The sequence below is a fragment of the Saccostrea cucullata genome, unplaced genomic scaffold (genome assembly GCF_032062105.1).
Source record: "Saccostrea cucullata isolate Sc308-1 unplaced genomic scaffold, CSIRO_AGI_Scuc_v1 ctg50, whole genome shotgun sequence".
Lineage (NCBI taxonomy): Eukaryota > Metazoa > Mollusca > Bivalvia > Ostreida > Ostreidae > Saccostrea > Saccostrea cuccullata.
This window is the reverse complement of record NW_026931583.1, coordinates 53,168-72,722: the sequence shown is the minus strand read 5'-3', so window position 1 is coordinate 72,722 and position 19,555 is coordinate 53,168. Positions and strand designations below refer to the sequence as shown.

Below are 19,555 nucleotides of genomic sequence, written 5' to 3'. Positions count from 1 at the left end.
TAATACATTCTGTTTGTAAATAATTGACTTAGCGCGTTCATTTAACAAATTAACTGGAAATGTGTATAAATGTTAGAAGTGATTGAATATAGACTAAAAGGATACAGTAGGATTCTGATTCCATCTCTTTTAATCATTTAAGCCCGTACATTGTAAGCTCTTTAAAGTATTTACATAAGGGCTAATACTTAAAGGACATTAATATTGAAAATAGTTTTACCAGTAATTACTGTTTCCATTATACCCGAGATTTTTCACGGCCCCAACACTTAAATAGAACTGAAAGAACAGGGGGAATTAGGTTCAACTGATTAAGTTATCGACTGAATAAGTCGAGTTCAGAAGATTTGGTCAAATCAAGAGTGTTGTGCAATGGGGAACATTTGTTTCTACACAAGATTACTTACGTGTTTGTGTATTGTTTACTCCACGTATTCTTACAATGTGACCGACGAGGATCTTCTTTTCAAGGACCTTTTTACGAACTACAACAAAGAACTCCGTGCTGGAAATGATCGGAACTATCCACTGAACGTGTCCATGTCTTTTTATCTTTTTGCACTAAAAGAATTTGACGAGGCAACCAGCAAATTTACGGTTAATGGTGTGTTTGTGACCTCATGGCGAGATGAACGACTAGCATGGGATCCTTCTAACTATAACAATATAACTAGAACCCTTATGTCTCAGGACAAGATATGGCTACCGAATTTAGTGATCACGAATCCCTTTGAAGACATATATGGATTGGGAAGTGATCTTGTTAAAGTATATCTGTATTATGACGGATCCTGCATATGGACAACCATGCAATCTTTTGAAGTCATTTGTGACGCAGACGTCACAAATTACCCTTTCGATAGACAGTACTGCTCCCTCCAATTTGTTTCCTACGGTTATGGAGAAGAATGGATGAATATAACCTTTACAAACTCCAAGGTTATTCTAACACAATATCAAGAAAGTGGATTATGGGATATCGAGGACACGACAGCGTATTCTCATATAACCAGTGCTCTGACTGGAGTTACAATAGGACTGTACCTAAAGCGGAGGTTTACATACTACATAGCTGGCCTTGTCTTACCAATGACAATAGTGGCAATTTTACAGTCATTTGTTTTCATGCTTCCGAATGATTCAGGTGAGCGAGTAGGTTTTTCTGTGACAGTTCTCCTTGCCAGTGTGGTTTTCCTGACAATTATTCAAGATAAACTTCCGGAGTCCTCTGAACCAAACATATCTATACTGGGCTTCCTCCTATTCGGTTATGTTTCTTTAGGAGTAATTGTTACGTTATGTGTAATTCTCAGTTCAAATTTTCACATTTTTGAAGAATCGAAACCTGTGCCAAAGTGGTTGAGGATTTCTCTTTGCTTAAAAACAAACAAAATTGATGAAGATTATTCAACCGGAAGTACGATACGGGTTGCTTCTAAAGAGGAGTCCAGGGACGACGAAGCAATATCCTGCTCGTGGAAAGATGTAGCGAAAGCCTTCGATAGACGCTGCTTCATCTCCTCATTGTCTCTGTATGGACTTCAATTTCTCATCTATTTCGCCATGGTCTTATGACTTCTAACAAACTACATGTTTATGTAGAAGCAGTTTCTTTTTATGTTAAATTGTTGTATCTATATATTAAATATTTGGTGCAAAATCTATCAACCCACTTGATAGGAACTTGTAGACAAGTTGAAAAAAAATGTTTTTATTAGTCTTGCACATGAAAAGTAAAATGAAATAAAAATTATTTTCTCTTGATTTATTGGTACATTATTTAACTTTATTTTAAAGGAAGAATAGTGCAGTAAATACCCGCACATATATTTTCAACAACCAGTGAGTTTTCTTTCGAAATCCTCATTTAAACATTTCTTGAGAGTTGCAGATTAGATATGGTATTAAACATGCATCTAACCAAATCGAAAAGATAGAGGGAAAGAGAGATATTGTCAATTAACGTATTGTTACCAAACATGTGGAACTAAAAGTCCATTCAAACAACACAAAATAGGAGCAAACACGGACCTCTAAAACATCAGAGGTTGGATCGGGTACCATGAAGGAATGGCATTTCCTACCGATCGGTCATACCAGCCGTGCGCTCCTTGTCATGATCGGAAAATAACAGGAAATACCGTCAACATTGTAGAAATAATTGCTTTAAAATAAGTATGAAAAACTTCAGTCAACGTTTGTCTTAATGACAGATTGTATTTGCTGACAAGGTCATTGTATCGACAGTAGAACTTGCAAAATGATTACTTTAAACGAGACTGTGCTTATATTGTTTCTAATTTGATTTTTTGCCTAAAGCTTGCCTCTTTTTAGAAATTGTTTATATAGAGGATACTCTTGCGTATCGAAATAACTGCGAGACAAACTTCATATGCAGGTGATAAGGATACATGTATATTCAAATTGTTGCACAGGTATTACGGGAAGTTAACGATTGAAAAATTGAAGTCATAACGTTAGGCCTAATCATAAACCTTTAATAATAGGTTACCATTAACGCCCTTCTTTAGGTCACCTGAGTAAACTCAGGTGACCTATTGCTATCCGTTTTTTTCCGGCGTCGTGTCGTGCGCCGTGCGTTAATATTTGAACATTTTCATCTTCTTCTCTGCAACCGCTCAACCAATTTCAACCAATTTTTGGCACAAAGCATCTGTGAGTAAAGGGGAACAAAAATTGTGAATTACATGTTCCCTTCCCCTCCCCCTTCGGTCTGAGGGATGGGTCCAAAACCACTAAAATAAATGCAATCTTTTAAAATCTTCTTCTTTACTCCTGGACATCAAGCAGTCAAACTGTTGGCATGATTGAAATCAGCATTAAGTCCTCTACCGAAATTGTGAAATTCATGGCCCCAGGGTCAGGGGTTCTAGTGCTAGGGTAGGGCTAAATAGATTATATAGTGAAAATGCATTATTTCTTTGAAAATCTTCTCTGTTCCTGGGCATTAAATAAATTAACCAAGTGCATAGTTATGTTGAAAAAGACTGCCTCTTTCAAAATTGTGAATCTCATGACCCCTGGGTCAGGGGTTCTGGTGTTAGGGCGGGGCTCTATTGAATATGTAGTAAAAATGCATTAATTCTTTGAAAATCTTCTCTGCTCTTGGGTATTAAAGAAACAAAATAAGTACATAGTTATAATGAGCGAGAATGCCTCTTTCAAAATTGTGAATTTTATGGCCCCTGAGTCAGGGGATCTGGTGTTAGGGCGGGGCTCTTTTGATTATATAGTGAAAATGCATCAATTCTTTTAAAAATCTTCTCTGCTCCTGGGTATTAAATAAATTAACCATGCTTATTTTGAATAAAGCTGCCTCTTTCAAAATTGTGAATTTCATGGCTTTTGTTTAAAACACAAACCAAATTCAATTAATGGAAAGTTGTTACATGATAGTCAGGTGACCTATAAGGCCCGTGGGTCTCTTGTCTAGTAAAATATCCAATTGTGAAACAAATTTGAAAGACTATCTGGTATTTTTATTTCAAGCTCACAAGGGTATTTTGCATTGACATATGAATGGAAGTAACTAATTTTTAATTGATTATACGTCGTCGATATATCTACATGTCGAAGATCAAAATAAGTATTTTCTTCTCATCTAGTACAAGATTTTGAACAAATTGTACTTCATATAAATACAGAAATACGTCTGCTAACAACGGGGTCCATTAGGTACCTATGTTGCGACAGATTGTTGGAAGATCTGGACCAAAAAACGTAGTCATGTTGCAATTGAAAAAAAAGCTTTGATTTCAAATAACTAAAAAAAAATAGATAATAATACACCCGAAAAGACACTGTTCTATTCCATGGTGTGGTGGAAAAGTGCTGGTGGGCTAGCAATTGCCCTTCAATTTCCTTTGAAAGCAAATGGTTTCAACCCTCGTCACATCATTGTGGGCATTCTTTGGGTGGAAACTCTCTTAAGGGACATGTTTTACCTGCGCTCCTCATTCGTTTAATTGCCATTATATGAAATTTAATTGGTCAGAAGACACATCATAAAACTACACCATTCAGTGAAATAAATAGTCATCGAAAAACTTACGTCTGCAAATGAGTTCCGTCATTCAGTGACCTTCAACTGGCTTTCAGTTTTCGTGTTTCGAAAATTGTCTTTGTGACTCACGTCTAGGAGCCCTTTCAAATGCTATTTCAAGTATTACTCAATATACATGTAAACCTTACTTACGTATATTAAATTCAAAGGTGTTATGTCTTTAAGGACTAGGATCAATCAATGCCAGCAGTATTTAATGCACACATTAAAGGGAATCCGCCAGACTGACACTAATCTGTATCTTTTTTAATGCATACACAATTTAGATGGATAATGCCACTCATCCATTTAATAAATTTACATAAAATTTGTGTTTTGATTATCTTTTAAAAAATGTATTTAGCGATGGAAATGTCATAATATATATGTATTTTAACTATTTATTTTAACTACTATAAGGCCCTAACAACCCAGATAAATTTTGATGGCATAATTTAATTAAGAAACTTCTATTTTTACTTATTAAAAATAATTCATGAATCACTTTTTATGCATGTATGTATTTATACTTCATTCTAATCGCAGTAAAAGTTACCAAAATAAAATGTAGCCACCAATGTAAAAATAGCTCTTTATGCCCCCATTATACAGAACTAGTAGAGTTCAAGGGTCAATAACCGTCTTTTTCGTTAGATCCATACGTTTATTGTTTAATGTTCCTTTAGAAAATTTTTCACTCATATGGAGACGCCACCACTTGCCGGTGTAGAGCTGCTTATTTTGTCCTAAACTTGGCAATCAGGACAATTAAGCAGTAAAGTATCTTTTTCATACAGACACCTACTGCGACATGGGCCGGTCACCACGTACGTCCCGCAGTGGATTCGAACCCGCAACGTTAGTTTAAGGATCAACTCCTTACTCCGCGACTTTAGAGCAGACTTTCTTACCACTGCACCAAGCGGGCAACTAGAATATGGCAACCTGTCATTCTTTTCTATTTTACTAAAATTTAAAAGAAATGTCATTTTTTATTCTACGCCAACTTTTTTCGCACAAAAAAGAAATCTTCACTCTTCTTTTTCGTCTTTGAATAACTTTAAAAAAGAATTAATATATCACAAATTTGAGATTATTTTTTTTAATCGTTTGTCTGTTGCGATACTTTCAAAAATATTCGTCATTTAAAATATCCTCTCTTTGAGTAGCATTTGTATTACACACATATTAAAACATTGATATATACGTTATATACACGGAAATTTCATCAAAAAGAGCAAGTACAAAACACAAGTAGAGGAAGCACCTTTGACGGATACTTTCTTTTAAACCAAACTTGTCTTAACGCATACCCTATATCTGTTCAGTACTTTTTTCAATTGTTATCTTGGAGGAAAAAAACAACAACACTTTTTCACTTCATCCTTTTAATTGCAGACCAAAAGGGACGGACAAATCCCATCTCCATTATGACTACAATACTAAAGATTAAGAACACCAGTTCTTTGCTGTCAAGAGTTAGCAATATTTCCAGGGAGGTCCCTGATATATTTCTCAATCCATTTCAAGCAATGTACTGAATGCCGTGAGGTTTGACAGAGGTGGGGCTAAACATGATCGGTTTAGGTTTTTCTTCCTCGTCATTCTCCGTGTCAACAAAGTCAGCCTTGTTTCTGATGCAGCAATTCCACAGCATGCAGATCAGCGCCATTATTACACCAAACGTACACAACCCCACGGCGATCCCGATAATACCGAACCGAGCAGGAGGCACCGACTCCTCAAACGTCTGCAATGATAAAATGATTTAACGTTTCATACGTAGTCATACATTTAGGATGATCTGAATAGACATCGAACTCGAGTATAAAGTCGTACAATTTGCTTAAAGGACCCTAAAATCTCGGTAGTGGAAATAAGCGGTGTCAAAAGCTCAGCTCTCTCTTTAATTTCATGAATGATGATCAATTAATGATTGTGTCCTATAGGATCAGTTTCATAATATAAGACTTAATTCATTGACGGGCTCAAACTATAAACGGAATAAATACTTCTTCCTACATTGTTATCACAAACGGCGGACGGAATCAATTTTAATGTCGGCAAAATATAGATTATTATTCATTCATCAGTAATACGATACCTTTCCATTTTTCCCTATGGCCTTTCCATCTTGACTGTACTCGACGAACCACCATGGTTTGGTGGTGGTGGGTGGTTCTGTATTCGAGGTGGTAGGGGGAGAAGTGGTGGTGGTAGTGGTAATAGTTGTAGTGGTGGTAGGAGTAGGAGTGGTGGTGGTGGTAGTGGTGGTGGTAGTAGGAGTGGTACTTTGTATTGTAAATTGATCTAAGGAATAAACGGTCCTTAATGGGTTTGATACGATAACATACTTCTGCATTTTCTCAGTTATTGTAATCCTACCTACGTTAGGCTACGTATCAAACTTCCAACATACTAAGAAAAAGATTTCTATATATTTATCTGTGACTTTCCGCCAAATGCAACGACTATATAATCAAAGTAATGAAAAGCAATAAGCATAAGTGGCAGTCTCCATTAAGACCAGTGAGACGTTCGCTCTCTTTATTGCGCCACACAATTGATAATTTAACGAACAAAAAAATGTTTCAATATGGATAAATATTGTACAGTATGTTTTTTTCCTGATGGTGAATACTTTAGCATAATGTTCTATCAATTCCATCATGATAAATGATTCACCTTTTGAATGACCATTTTAAGCTGTATTATTACCTTAAGATCAAATTGAAAAGCAAGAGGCCCATGGGCCACATCGCTCACCTGACTAACTTTGGCTGTTCTTTCATTTAGTAGATTTCCCGCTTTGTAATACCTATCTTGACCTTGACAATCTAAATTGGTCATGATTCAAACAACTTAGAATCTACACTACCCCAGAATACTTCCACACAAGTTTCAGCTTTTTTAGTCCAATTGTTCTTGAGAAGAAGATTCCCTATTGTTCTTGAGAAGAAGATTCCCTATTGTGGCCCCGCCCTTCCCCCGGGGGTCATGATTTGAACAATTTAGAATCTATACTACCTCAGGATGCTTCCAAATAAGTTTCAGCTTTTCTGGCCCAGTGGTTCTTGAGAAAAAATTTTAATGATCGACCCTGATAATGATAAATTTGCTTACAAGGTCAAAATTGTATCGACAATGGAACTTACGAAATGATGACTTTAAACGAGGTTGCTGATATTCTTGTTTCATAAACATGTTTGTCAATAATTTACCTCGTTTTAGAAATTATTCATATGTAGAGCATGTTCTCGCGTATCGAATCAACTGAAGTACATAGACTCTGTATGCAGGTGATGAAGGCATATTGCTGTATAAGTAAGGGAAGTTGACGATAGAAAAGTTAAAATCATCACGTTTATCATATAGCTTGGGTGTAAGATTACCATAAACGTCTTTTTCAAGTAAAATATCCAAGTATGAAACAGATATGTCAGACTTTGTGGTATCTTTATCCCAAGCTCACCAGAATGTCGTATCGACAGAAGAATGGAAATGAAAAATTGTTAATTGACAATACGTCGTCGATATATCTAAATGTCGAGTTGAAGGTCGAGCGAGACATTAAACAACAAACAAACAATGTACAATTCAATAATTTCGTAGCATTTGACCTTTTTGGATTTTTTACCTTGACAGAGGTAAGGGAATGTTTCACCACATTCCTTGTCCGTCCATTTATATGGAGCATCGCTGGCGGAATCGTAACGCTTCAGACGACCACACATACAGCCATCCGGATCTCCGGAATTCCAGGGCACCGTGTTGTAAGTAGAACCATAGGACAGGGCTGATCCGTCCTCGTGGATGTATGTCGATCCCGAATTACATTTCAGCCCATACCACACCTTCTCGTATGCTGAACCACTGAAGATAATGGCGGAAAACGCTTTTAAGTATGTGCAAGTATTAGTTGCTAACTTTTGTGTATAGAAGTCTTGTTAAATACACAGGTGTCATTGACCAATAACGAAATACATTTTATAGTCTTTTGTCACTAATGAATGTTGAAATTAATTGTTGAGAAGATATTACAATTCGTGTATATTTGAATGAACATACTCTTGAGCTCGTTTGATGTTAATATAACGACTTGCAGCTTCGCTCTTTGCTTGGGTTGTAAGTGAGGCGAGTTTCATCCCATTCCCCTCACAGGCTGATTTGGCACTACTCCACGTAATACTAGTTGTTCCTAAATGGAAACCTGTGGGAAAAATGTTATCATCATAGATTAACACATATAAAGGATGGATTAATCTCGTACATGTATCTATTATGCTTATTTTTTTTCAAAGATTTAAGAAGTCACAATGTGATGGAATCAATTATAAAATTGAGTGTATGGATTTAACCGAATTTTTAAATATTCATTCGAATGATTCGATCTGTTGATATTCGAATATAAATTTATGATTTAATTATTCGATTATGTACATTTTTGCATACTTAAAAAATGAAAATAATCTTTTGAGTTAATTTTTGGAATGACCTCTTCGCCAAGTTATTTGAGTATAATCTGTTTGGGTTGGTTTACGCATCTACTTCCTCCCCCCCTTCCCGAATTCCAGACACATTTTAAACCCAATTTGTACGAGTTTTTTTCCCTCTCAACCCTTTGTAGTCGCCTCTACTGGCGATAAACTGCCTTGATTTGAATTGTCGGGTTGCAGAAAATTCCAATTAAAGTGAGTTTATCGCTTGTAGAGACAACTATAAAGGATTGGGAGATGAATAAAATATACAAATTTATTTAAAAATTGTGTCTAGAATTATGAAGGGCAAGGTTTATATAATAAATGATTTACCAATGTTGGAAAGGGGGAAATTCTACCAAACATTGCGCAAAAATCTTGCGCCGTAAATTGCGCCCTTTCTGCATTACGGGTTTTATAGCATTATGATCATAGACTAATAATATATAAAACCATATCGCTACTGTTCTGCAGCTATGTGGGACGTGGAGACCGGTCCTTCGAATGTGACCGAATAAAGCGGTCTCGTGTGACAGTAGGTGCTGGCACGAAAAAGATTCCTCACTGCTTAATGGCCTTGAGTGCCGAGTATAATAAGTATATACTGGTACGTGGTGGCGTCTCAATATGAGTGAAACATTCTCGAGAGCCCCTGAGTACGGAAGCCCAATAATGCAAACCAAAAATAAAGAAAGACAAGAGGCCCATGGGCCTTATAGGTCACCAGAGCATCATGCAACAACTTCCCCGTGATTGAATTTGGTTCAAGTTTAAGGCTAGATGCTATGGCATTCACAATTTTGAAAGAGGCACCATTGCTCATCATAACTATACACTTAGCAATTGCTTAGTTTGGTTACTTAATACCCATAGGCAGGGTAGGGGAACAAAAATGCATTCAACTAATCAGTAATATTCATCAATAATCAGTAGTGCCCCTACCACACATGAACCCCTGACCCTGGGTCCACACATTGCACAATTTTTGAAAAGGCACCCTTGCTTATCAAAAATGTTTGATTAATATACCAAGGAGCAGATTTCAAACAATTCATTCATTTTCGTATATAAATAGAGCCCCCTTCCCCCTCTATGGTACCCCTGACCCTGGGGCCTTGAAGTTCACAATTCTGGAAGATAGGCCCATGCTCATCATAACTATATAGGTAGTTCATCTGCTTAGTACCCAGGAGCAGAGAAGAAAATTTTAAGATCTTTAATGTATTTTCACTATATAATCAATAGAGCCCCACCTTAACATCAGAACCCCTGGGGCCATAAAATTCACAATTTTGGTAGAGGCACTCTTGCTCATCATAACTATGTACTTAGTTAGTTTATTTGATACCCAGGAGCAGAGAAGATGATTTTCAAAGACTTAATGCATTTTCACTATATAATCTATATAGCCCCGCCCTTGCACTAGAACCCCAGACCCTGGGGCCATGAATTTCACAATTTTGGTAGAGGACTCAATGCTCATTATATTCATGCCAAAAGTTTGACTGCTTGATGTCCAGGAGTAAAAAAGAAGATTTTTAAAGATTTCATTAATTTTAGTGGTTTTGGCCCCACCCCTCAGGCCCCAGGGGGACGGGGACCGTAAAATTTACAATTTTTGTTCCCCTTCACCCATAGATGCTATATACCAAATTTGGTTGAAATTGGTTGAGCGGTTTTAGAGAAGAAGTTGAAAATGTTCAAATGTTAACGCACGACGGACGACGACGGACGAAAACAGATAGCAATAGGTCACCTGAGTGACTCAGGTGACCTAAAAAAAAAAGAAATTGTTAAAGAAAGAAAAACGAAATTATCAAATAAAGGAAAACGAAATTAATATATAAAGAAAAACGAAATTATTAAATAAACAGAAACGAAATTATCAAATAAAAAAAACGGAATTAATATATTAAAAAAAACGACATTATTAAAAAAAAAAACGAAATTATTAAATAGATCATTTCGTTTTTCTTTACTTAATAATTTCGTTTTTCTTTATACATTAATTTCGTTTTTCGTTATATTATTAATTTCGTTTTTCTTTATTATAATTTCGTTTTTCTTTATTTAATAATTTAGTTTTTTATTTATTTATTTTTGGTTTGCACTATTGGTCTTCTGTACCTGAGTACATTATACAACAAAAAATCAAGCAAATATACTGTGTAGTTTGAATACTACAAGTTTAATTAGTCAGAAACGAAACAGAATCCTTTTTAAAGAACGAAGTCATACCGAGAACGGTAAAACAAGGCGTGGACTTTGCCAATACTTGAAAGCACATGACGTGTACAGTGAGATCTGAGCTCACAAAATGAGGCCCCACTTCCATATGAGTACAACTGTACAATAGCAAAGTCTATCGCCCAATCTGTCTAATCAAAACAAAAAGAGGTGTACAATGGCTAATTCAGTCACTGTATGAAAGATTTCTCCTACATTTATATGCAATTACATTAACTTGAACAAGTCACTGATATTTCTTTTGTTATTCTAATACCACCTAGAACTGTTGTACGTTTTTGTCTAGCACTCCTTCGTTTCTGTTTCTCCTCATGCGTGTAAATGATCCATTCGAAATAATTGATCAATAATTTAAATTTTTGATAAAAGTTATATCCGTTTGAACTTGCACTCTCTGACCTGCATTGCCTCGAGTGAATAAAGGCACAGATAAAACAAAAAGCATATTCCACCTGACTTTTCTCACGTCCTCGAGTGAATTTGTGTTTTCATTATTTTAATGGTCAAAACTCGGTCTATTTTTCAGGTCACTTGACCCATAAGAATTCTTCATTCCTGAACATCTTGCATTAAATATGTTTGCATTATCATATTGAAACACCCAACCCTAAACAAATAATTAAATGAACTAATAAAATCCATTTACCTCTGGCGATTGATTCGATCAGTCCCTGTGGTGGGGTGTTGCTAAAACGCGGAACGGAAAACGGAACGGAAAGCGGAACGGAACGGAAAACGGAAAATTTTTGTCAAACAAATAACATAGATTCGATATAAATCAGATAAAAGAGCAATATTCTTGTTGTAAAAATCATTTCTGATTAAAATTTATTGTAAACTATTATATATTCATGAATCATACACACCCTCCGTGGAAAAAATGGTACTGAAAGAAATTCGACCCCCCCCCCCCCCCCACACACACACACACGAAATACGATTTTCGTGTTCGGGCAAAGGTCATATCCCCCTTTTTTGGCTTGTCAAATTTGTTGTAGGTTGGAAAATTTTTACTGACCCCCTCCCCCTCAATTTGTTTCCAATGTCAATGTCTGTGAACTAGTTATGATAATCAGATTATGCACGCAGTGTCGAATTCGCGAATCATGAAAGGGGGAGTGGCAGTTTCGGGTCTGTGAAGGGGCCCACAGTCACATTAAAATTTGATTTATTAAAACTTATGTATATTTTGGACACAAAAAGGGGGCATACATATTACAACTTCTCAGACCTTTCCGATGAGCGGGAAAACAAACTCATTTTTTACGGGGCCATTCATATACACCTAGCCTACCCCCAAACATACACACATATGTACCTCAAACAAACAAAATTTCACTTCATCGAATGCTAAGATTCCGCATTATATCTACAACATGAAAGTTTTCCAATTTTGTCTATCCATAATTTAAATATATAGAAATCGACTCTATTTTGAATAAAATTTTTTACAACCAGTGTGTATAAGAGATGTTTATTCGAGCTTGCCGTAAAGGTTTGTCCCAAACGTAATCTTAATAATTTTTTTTTTACATTTTATTTCTCTTTTCATGGTCCATCTAGATATCAAATATTTGACCCCCCCCCCCCAGTCATAACCTTTTTACTATATTCAAGTTGACATCCTCACACTTTTTGTGAATGTAATTATTGTAGTAAGTTAGTGTAAAAAAAATAGCACTGAAAGATGTTGGACTGGAGTTGGAACTTATTCCCCCTCCCGAATCAAACAATTGTTTCTTTTCGTGTTTTTGCCTGTCAAATACTTTTTCAAGTTCGTTTATCCCCCCTTTCAAATTCGATTCTAGGTGACTGCTATGTTAGCGATTTTCGTTAAAAAGAGACTGGGCATGACAAAATCAATTTGTATTTAATAGTGGGGGATTGAATATGTACAAGATATATTGTGTAAATGATAAATTTTGTATTTTAAGTGATTTAATCCAAAATAATATATTCCGTTTTCCGTTCCGTTCCGCTTTCCGTTCCGTTTTCCGTTCCGCGTTTTAGCAACACCCCCTGTGGTGGGAATAAATTTGTAAAATACAAGTATAGGAAAAACTACCGACTGAAAATAATTTTTTATTTATGGACATATTTGTAGGCAAATTGTCTACATGACTGCAATGTGTTCTGAACCTTTTTTTAAAAATTATATTATAACAAATCTGAAAACCCTGCTGAGTGGACTAATTGCACAGACACTTTATTGTGGTCATATATCCATAATGCATTTACATTTTAATGTTTATTAATCCTGGACATTTTTCATAATTGTTGGTCAGAGTGATTGATTTTATATGTTGTTTATCATCCCTCTCGAGAATTTTTCACTCATGTGGCCAGCACCTACTACAACACGGGACCCCGGTTTATACGGTCTTATCCGAAGAACCGGTCTCCTAGTCCTACAGTGGGATTCGAACCCGTGACCTACGGATCAACACCTTAAGTACTTCGTACTCTGACCACTGCGCCACACGGGCGACTTGGTCAGAGTGAGTCTGACAAAAAAAAAAACTAATGAAACATTGATGACCGGAAGGTCAGTAATTCATCTGGTCGAAGGAGGGATGTATTTTACATCCCAAAACCCATTACATCGTCATTACAGCCTAATAAACTCGCTTGATGTTAATTTTTGTCGGATGATAGAAAATTCAAAACAAACGAGTTCATTACTACTGCAAACCAACTTTTATACGCGACTTTATTTCGCGATATACTGGGGATAAACTAGTTTGCGACAATTAATTTTCGCGATCAAGCTTTTTTTTTTTTTTTAGATCTGTTGTTAATTGACAGAGAGACATTAAGGACCAGTTCGCGGCGAGAAATATCCGCGATGACGAGGCTCTCGCGAAAATTTCTCGCACGCTAATAAATGTTGGTTTACAGTATGTGCTTTCCGGATTTTTAACGCTTACCTTCACAAAGAAAGTCTTCTTCACTTGTACAAGACACGTCTATCCATTTAAGTTCGGACCATTCCAGTTTTACACACGCCTTGCTGACGTCAGTTGACGGCGAGCCAGTGTCTTTCCATGGGTAGGTACCGGAAGTGGCGTAAGTAAGAGCGGTCCCATCTATCCATTTAAAACTGACAGTGGCTGCCGCTATGTCGCGCTCGAGTCCAATGTACACGTGCTTTGATTTACTAAAAAAAGAGAAACATTTACAATGTTTTCCCGGAAATCAGATCCTTCGACTTATCGTAAATGGAGTTTAAAGGTTCATTGTTCCATTTACTAAAAAAAGAGAAACATTTACAATGTTTTCCCGGAAATCAGATCCTTCGACTTATCGTAAATGGAGTTTAAAGGTTCATTGTTCCTTGAAAAAAAGATTGTTTGATTGATTGTATATTGTTTAACGTCCCTCTCGAAAATTTTTCACTAGTATGGAGACGCCACCACTTGCCGGTGGAGAGCTGCAAATTTTGTCCTATACTCGGCACTCAAGGCCATTGAGCAGGGATGGATCTTTTTCGTGCCAGCACCTACTGCGACACGGGACCTCGGTTTATACGGTAATCATCCGAAGGACCGTTCTCTCCCACTGTCGGATTCGAACCCGCGACGTAAGGATTGACTCCTTACTTCGCGACTCTAGAGCAGACACTCTAACCACTGCGCCACGTGGTCGACTCTTGAAAAAAAAAAGATGTTTAAAGGAGTCTTGAATTAAAGCTTCTATGATCACTCGATCAAAATGTATATCTTTCCTAAAGAGGGGCTTGTCTAAAGTATTATTTTTACAATATCAAGTTTACATCAGTCTCTGTCACGTCTGTGATTTTGGCTGAAATCATTTATCCTGGGAAAAGTGCTCTGAATTTCCGTCGAGAATAAACTCAATACGAACCTGTACACCTACATGAGATAATGTTCGCAAATTTAAAAAAAACAAAGTTTACAGCTTCCTTAATTGGTCTTATTTTACAAATACAATGACTATTTTAATTTACGAGGGGTGATCAGAAAGTTCGCAAACTATCTCTATATCTACAAAACCACAATTCAGATTAGAATGAAATTCGGTACACACATAGCCATACGCAAGTTCTATAAATAGCATATGCTGAATAAAGTTTTTCTCTGTTTGTGACGTCACAATTTGAAAATGACGTCACTATGTAGGTCACTAGTGACGAATAATGGTTGTCTCAGTCGAACTCGTTCTACAAACGACTGTACATTTTATTGTATATCTTAGATATCCCTCTGCAGTATCATATAATAATTTGTACACAGTTTACTATGATAAATGAGTGAAGGAAGGTAGATGGTTAAAAATGATACTTGTCATTTTGCCCAATGAAAGCAATTTTGAAAAGATATGTGTTTTTAATTAAGCAATTTGCTATCAAAGACCTCCAATTTTCACTCTATAAAATAGTTGAATATTTGAACAATAATATAATTATTAAATACCTAAGATATCGTTTACTTTTGATTTTAAACATATTAAATATGATAAAAAGAAGGCTACTGTTCCCTATCCACCTTGAATAAAAATCTCTCCCGAGACACAAGATTTGTGTTTTAATATATAAATATTGCATGTTTTGAGTAATACAAACGCTAAATAAAGCAACAAAAATAAAACGAAGTTTTATCTATATAGAATAACATTAGTAGTAATGACTTTGAAAACTTCATAAGAAAATTTCATTAGCGTAAGGATTTTTGATAATCCCCTCACATACGAGGTAAAGCAGAAAAGGGAACCACGGTTGACAATGGTTTTCGGAGGGTATTAGGATTGAAAAACTCACTGTCAGAATTTATATTGATAGTTTTAAAATAATTTTTTCATCAATGTTACACTCATCAACTACATGACAAATGAACTGTTCTTGTCATAAAAATTAACTCACATGGAAAGAAATATATTAAAATCTTTCAACTTTTGAATGTTTTATACAAAAACATGTTATTAAAATCAGAGGATGATATATAAATATTACATGTGCGCGTCAACCGATAAATTCCGCGCAACTACATGCAATATTTATTATATTATACTGAATGTTTTATACAAAAACATGTTACAGTGAACCGTGCGCGCATAAATTCCGCGCAGTCGCTATTTTTAGGTCAACTCAGGTGACGTATTGCTATCTGTTTTCGTCCGTCGTGCGTCGTGTGTTAACATTTGAACATTTTCAGCTTCTTCTCTGCAACCACTGAACCAATTTCAACCAAATTTAGCACAAAGCATCTATAGGTGAAGGGGAACAAAAATTATGAATTTCATGATCCCTGCCCCCCTGGGGCCTGAGGGGTAGGGCCAAAACCACTAAAATTAATGCAATCTTTAAAAATCTTCTTCTTTACTCCTGGACATCAAGCAGTCAAACTATTTGCATGATTGTAATCAGCATTGAGTCCTCTACTAAAATTGTGAAATTCATGGCCCTGGGGTCAGGGGTTGTAGTGCTAGGGCGGGGCTAAATAAGTATATAGTGAAAATGCATTATTTCTTTGAAAATCTTCTTCTCTGCTCCTGAGTATTAAATAAACCAACTAAGTACATAGTATGATGAGCAAGAGTGCCTCTACCAACATTGTGAATTTTATGGCCCCAGGGTCGGGGGTTCTGGTGTTAGGGTGGGGCTCTATTGATTATATATAGTGAAAATACATAACTTCTTTGAAAATCTTCTCTGCTCCTAGGTATTAAATAAACCAACTAAGTACATAGTTATGATAAGCAAGAGTGCCTTTACTAAAATTGTGAATTTTATGGCCCCAGGGTCAATGGTTCTGGTGTTGGGGGGTGGGGCTCTATTGATTATATAGTGAAAATACATGATTTCTTTGAAAATCTTCTTCTCTGCTCCTAGATATTAAATAAACTATGTGCATAGTTATGATGAGCAAGAGTGCCTCAACCAAAATTGTGAATTTTATGGTCCCAGGGTCAGGGGTTCTGGTGTTAGGGCGGGGCTCTATTTTATTATATAGTAAAACTACATGAATTCTTTGAAAATCTTCTTCTCTGCTCCTGGGAATTAAATAAACTAACTAAGTACATAGTTATGATGAGCAAGAATGCCTCTTCTAAAATTAAGAATTTTATGGCCCCAGGGTCTGGGGTTCTGGTGTTAGGGTGGGGCTCTATTGATTATATAGTGAAAATACATTAAATCTTTGAAAATTTTTTCTCTGTCTCTGGGTATGAAGCAGATGAACTACCTATATAGTTATGATGAGCAAGGGCCCTAATCTTGCAGAATTGTGAATTTCAAGGCCCCAGGGTCAGGGGTGGGGGGGCTCTACTTACATGTATATACTGAAAATGAATTAATTGTTTGAAATATGCTCCTTTGTATTTATAAAACATTTATTTATTTTTTGATAGGCAATTTTAAGGGTGCCTTTTAAAAATTTGTGCAATGTGTGGACCTAATGTCAGGGGTTTATGTCACATTGTTAGGGGCACTACTGATTATTGCTGAATATTACTGATTAGTTGGAGTCACTGTGCATTTTTGTTCCCCTACCCTGCGTATGGGTATTCAGTAACCAAGCTAAGCAACTGCTAAATGTAGTTATGATGATCAATGGTGCCTCTTTCAAAATTGTGAATGCCATATAGCATCTGGCTTAAAACAAGAATCATATTCAATACACTGTAACTGGGAAGTTGTTGCATAATGCTCAGGTGACCTATAAGGCCCGTGGGCCTCTTGTTTGTAATACCATCCGTCGTCAAGCAATGTTGACTGTTGCTACGCAAGAGGGCGTGGCTTTATTATTCAGCGGGTAGTAGTGTTTTTTTATCAAATGTTTTTCGACGAATCAGATTCAAGTAATTTACATGAAAGTATAATATTTTAAAATATAATCAACATTGAAACCAAATATTGTTTCTTTCATGGAAGTTATTCAATTAGTTTGCGAACTTTTTGATCACCCCTCGTATGTAATAAATTGGGGGTTTTCCCCTAAAATATTTAAGAACATATCTATAAAAACACTTGCGATTAAAAGTTGTACATATGACAATGTTACAAGACTTCCCGTACCTCCACAAGTTCTCGTATTTGAGTAAAAATGCCTTGGCCTCCTCGTATTCTGTGAGTGTTTCCAGCACGGCCAACCTTAGTCCGAGTGCCTGACATTCTGCTTTGGCATCGGTCGGTGTAACACTGCCGTATCCGTAATAAAACCCGGAAACTGTTTACAATAATAAAATGATTCTAATATTTAAATGCTGAAAAGTAAAGGAATTTGTGTTTTAGCTCATCTACCTTAAAGTTAGCAGATATACAAATGTGTACCGCAAGTGAAGAAAATTTTTTTTTTCTCTACATATTTCATTGAAAACATTTTGTAAAATCACTGGAATGACAACATTTATTGACAGAGTTTACCAGTTCTTGATATTCACAGAAATTGTTTTGTTGGATACGAGGGTCATTCAGTATACGTCACTACACTGAGCAGATGATCTCTGCCAAGAAGATGAAAATAACAGCGGATTTGAAAACTGTGCTTTTTACATATATTGCCGAAAAACTAATATATGAGATATGATTTTATATGTAGAAAAAAATATCTGTCAAGCTGTATACTTTTCAGATAGATTCAATAATTTATAAGAAAAATAGGACAACAAAAAATATCGATGTTATGTGCCTCATGATATCTGAAAATGCTTAACTTACATTAAAAGCCATCGTTAAGAAACTAAACATTTAATCATCACAGCATTTTGTAGAATTCTGACAAAGAGAAAAAAAAATATATTTCTATCAGAAAGGTACCCTATTTTCTTACAAATGCCTCATAGAAACACGCGTTAAATGTACCAACGGTCTATTTAAAAACAAATGTTATTGAATATAAGATTTGATAAACTGGCTTGATCAATTTTGAATAGCCGTAAAATAAGATTAATTTTAAAAAATGTAGACTCAAAAGAAAAGTTGTCAATTTATTATGATAAAGAGAAGTATGGGCTCCATATATGTGTTATTAGTTTTCGTGTATTTAGAGATGTCCATTAGAACATGTACATACATCCAAATAAAGGACTAGTAATGGTTACTTTTATGTTCGAATAGCACCAAGTAAAGTTTAAACAGATTTCCTGCAACGGTAGTCCATATTCCTATTCCTGACATCGCAGTTGCATATAAGTTTAGAGAAATGAATAAGATTTTGAAGAAAAGAAAGTAAACAGAATTTTACCATTGCTCATGTTAGATAAATCTAACCCATTGCGAGATCTTTTTATTTCCAAAATTCATGAAAACAATCGAAGGAAGAGTGTACAATGTCAGAAATGTCGTAGGAAATGCATACTTAGAAATACATACTAGAAATAAAAACCAAATTTTGAAAAAAAAATATTATATGATACATAGATTTTGGCTATAAATCTCGTGAGAAAAAAAATTAATTTATTTTTCCAACCATTTTCTACAAATAAAAACCAATTTTGAAAAAAAAAATCGGTATATGATACATATATTTTGAACATGAATCTCACCGAAAGAAGTCTGCAATACAGCAACTATAAGAAGAAGGGACGGCATGTCGACCACGTCAAATGGTCTCCGGAAATTTGACTAATTTGACCGGTGCTAAAAGAAGGAAGAGAATCTGTTTTGAACTTTATGAATATAAAAAAGTGGACCAAAGAAGCCAACCAATTAATTAATTCTTGTAAAATAGTTATCAGCTTCTAAATATAACATTTTGTTAAAATCAATTTAAAAACGCACATTTTATTACTATATATGAACAAAAATCAA

General features: G+C 35.6%; 2 protein-coding genes across 2 annotated transcripts; one reads left to right on the top strand and one right to left on the bottom strand.

Moving 5' to 3' along the window:
• Nucleotides 1-268: 268 nt before the first annotated feature.
• Nucleotides 269-1,665, top strand: LOC134233070 (neuronal acetylcholine receptor subunit alpha-6-like). Its single transcript, XM_062715066.1, has one exon. The coding sequence runs from the start codon at nt 373-375 to the stop codon at nt 1,573-1,575; it is 1,203 nt and encodes a 400-aa protein (XP_062571050.1). The 5' UTR covers nt 269-372; the 3' UTR covers nt 1,576-1,665.
• A 3,922-nt stretch (nt 1,666-5,587) lies between these two features.
• LOC134233057 (macrophage mannose receptor 1-like) lies at nt 5,588-19,336 on the bottom strand. Its single transcript, XM_062715052.1, has 7 exons — nt 19,291-19,336; nt 17,822-17,972; nt 13,716-13,945; nt 8,132-8,273; nt 7,701-7,936; nt 6,168-6,373; nt 5,588-5,813 (listed from the first exon to the last, which is right to left on the bottom strand). Exons 1-7 carry the CDS (start codon nt 19,334-19,336, stop codon nt 5,589-5,591), a joined length of 1,236 nt encoding a protein of 411 aa, XP_062571036.1. The 3' UTR covers nt 5,588.
• Nucleotides 19,337-19,555: the final 219 nt, after the last annotated feature.

Bases quoted from the DNA above. Each gene is read 5' to 3' on its own strand.
- LOC134233057 (XM_062715052.1), bottom strand. From the start codon at position 19,336: ATGCCGTCCCTTCTTCTTATAGTTGCTGTATTGCAGACTTCTTTCG. The intron at 17,973-19,290 runs GTGAGATTCATG...TATTGTAAACAG, and splicing joins TGTATTGCAGACTTCTTTCG to TTTCCGGGTTTTATTACGGA. The intron at 7,937-8,131 runs GTATGTTCATTC...CATTATCTTCAG, and splicing joins AACATCAAACGAGCTCAAGA to TGGTTCAGCATACGAGAAGG.
- LOC134233070 (XM_062715066.1), top strand. From the start codon at position 373: ATGGGGAACATTTGTTTCTACACAAGATTACTTACGTGTTTGTGTATT.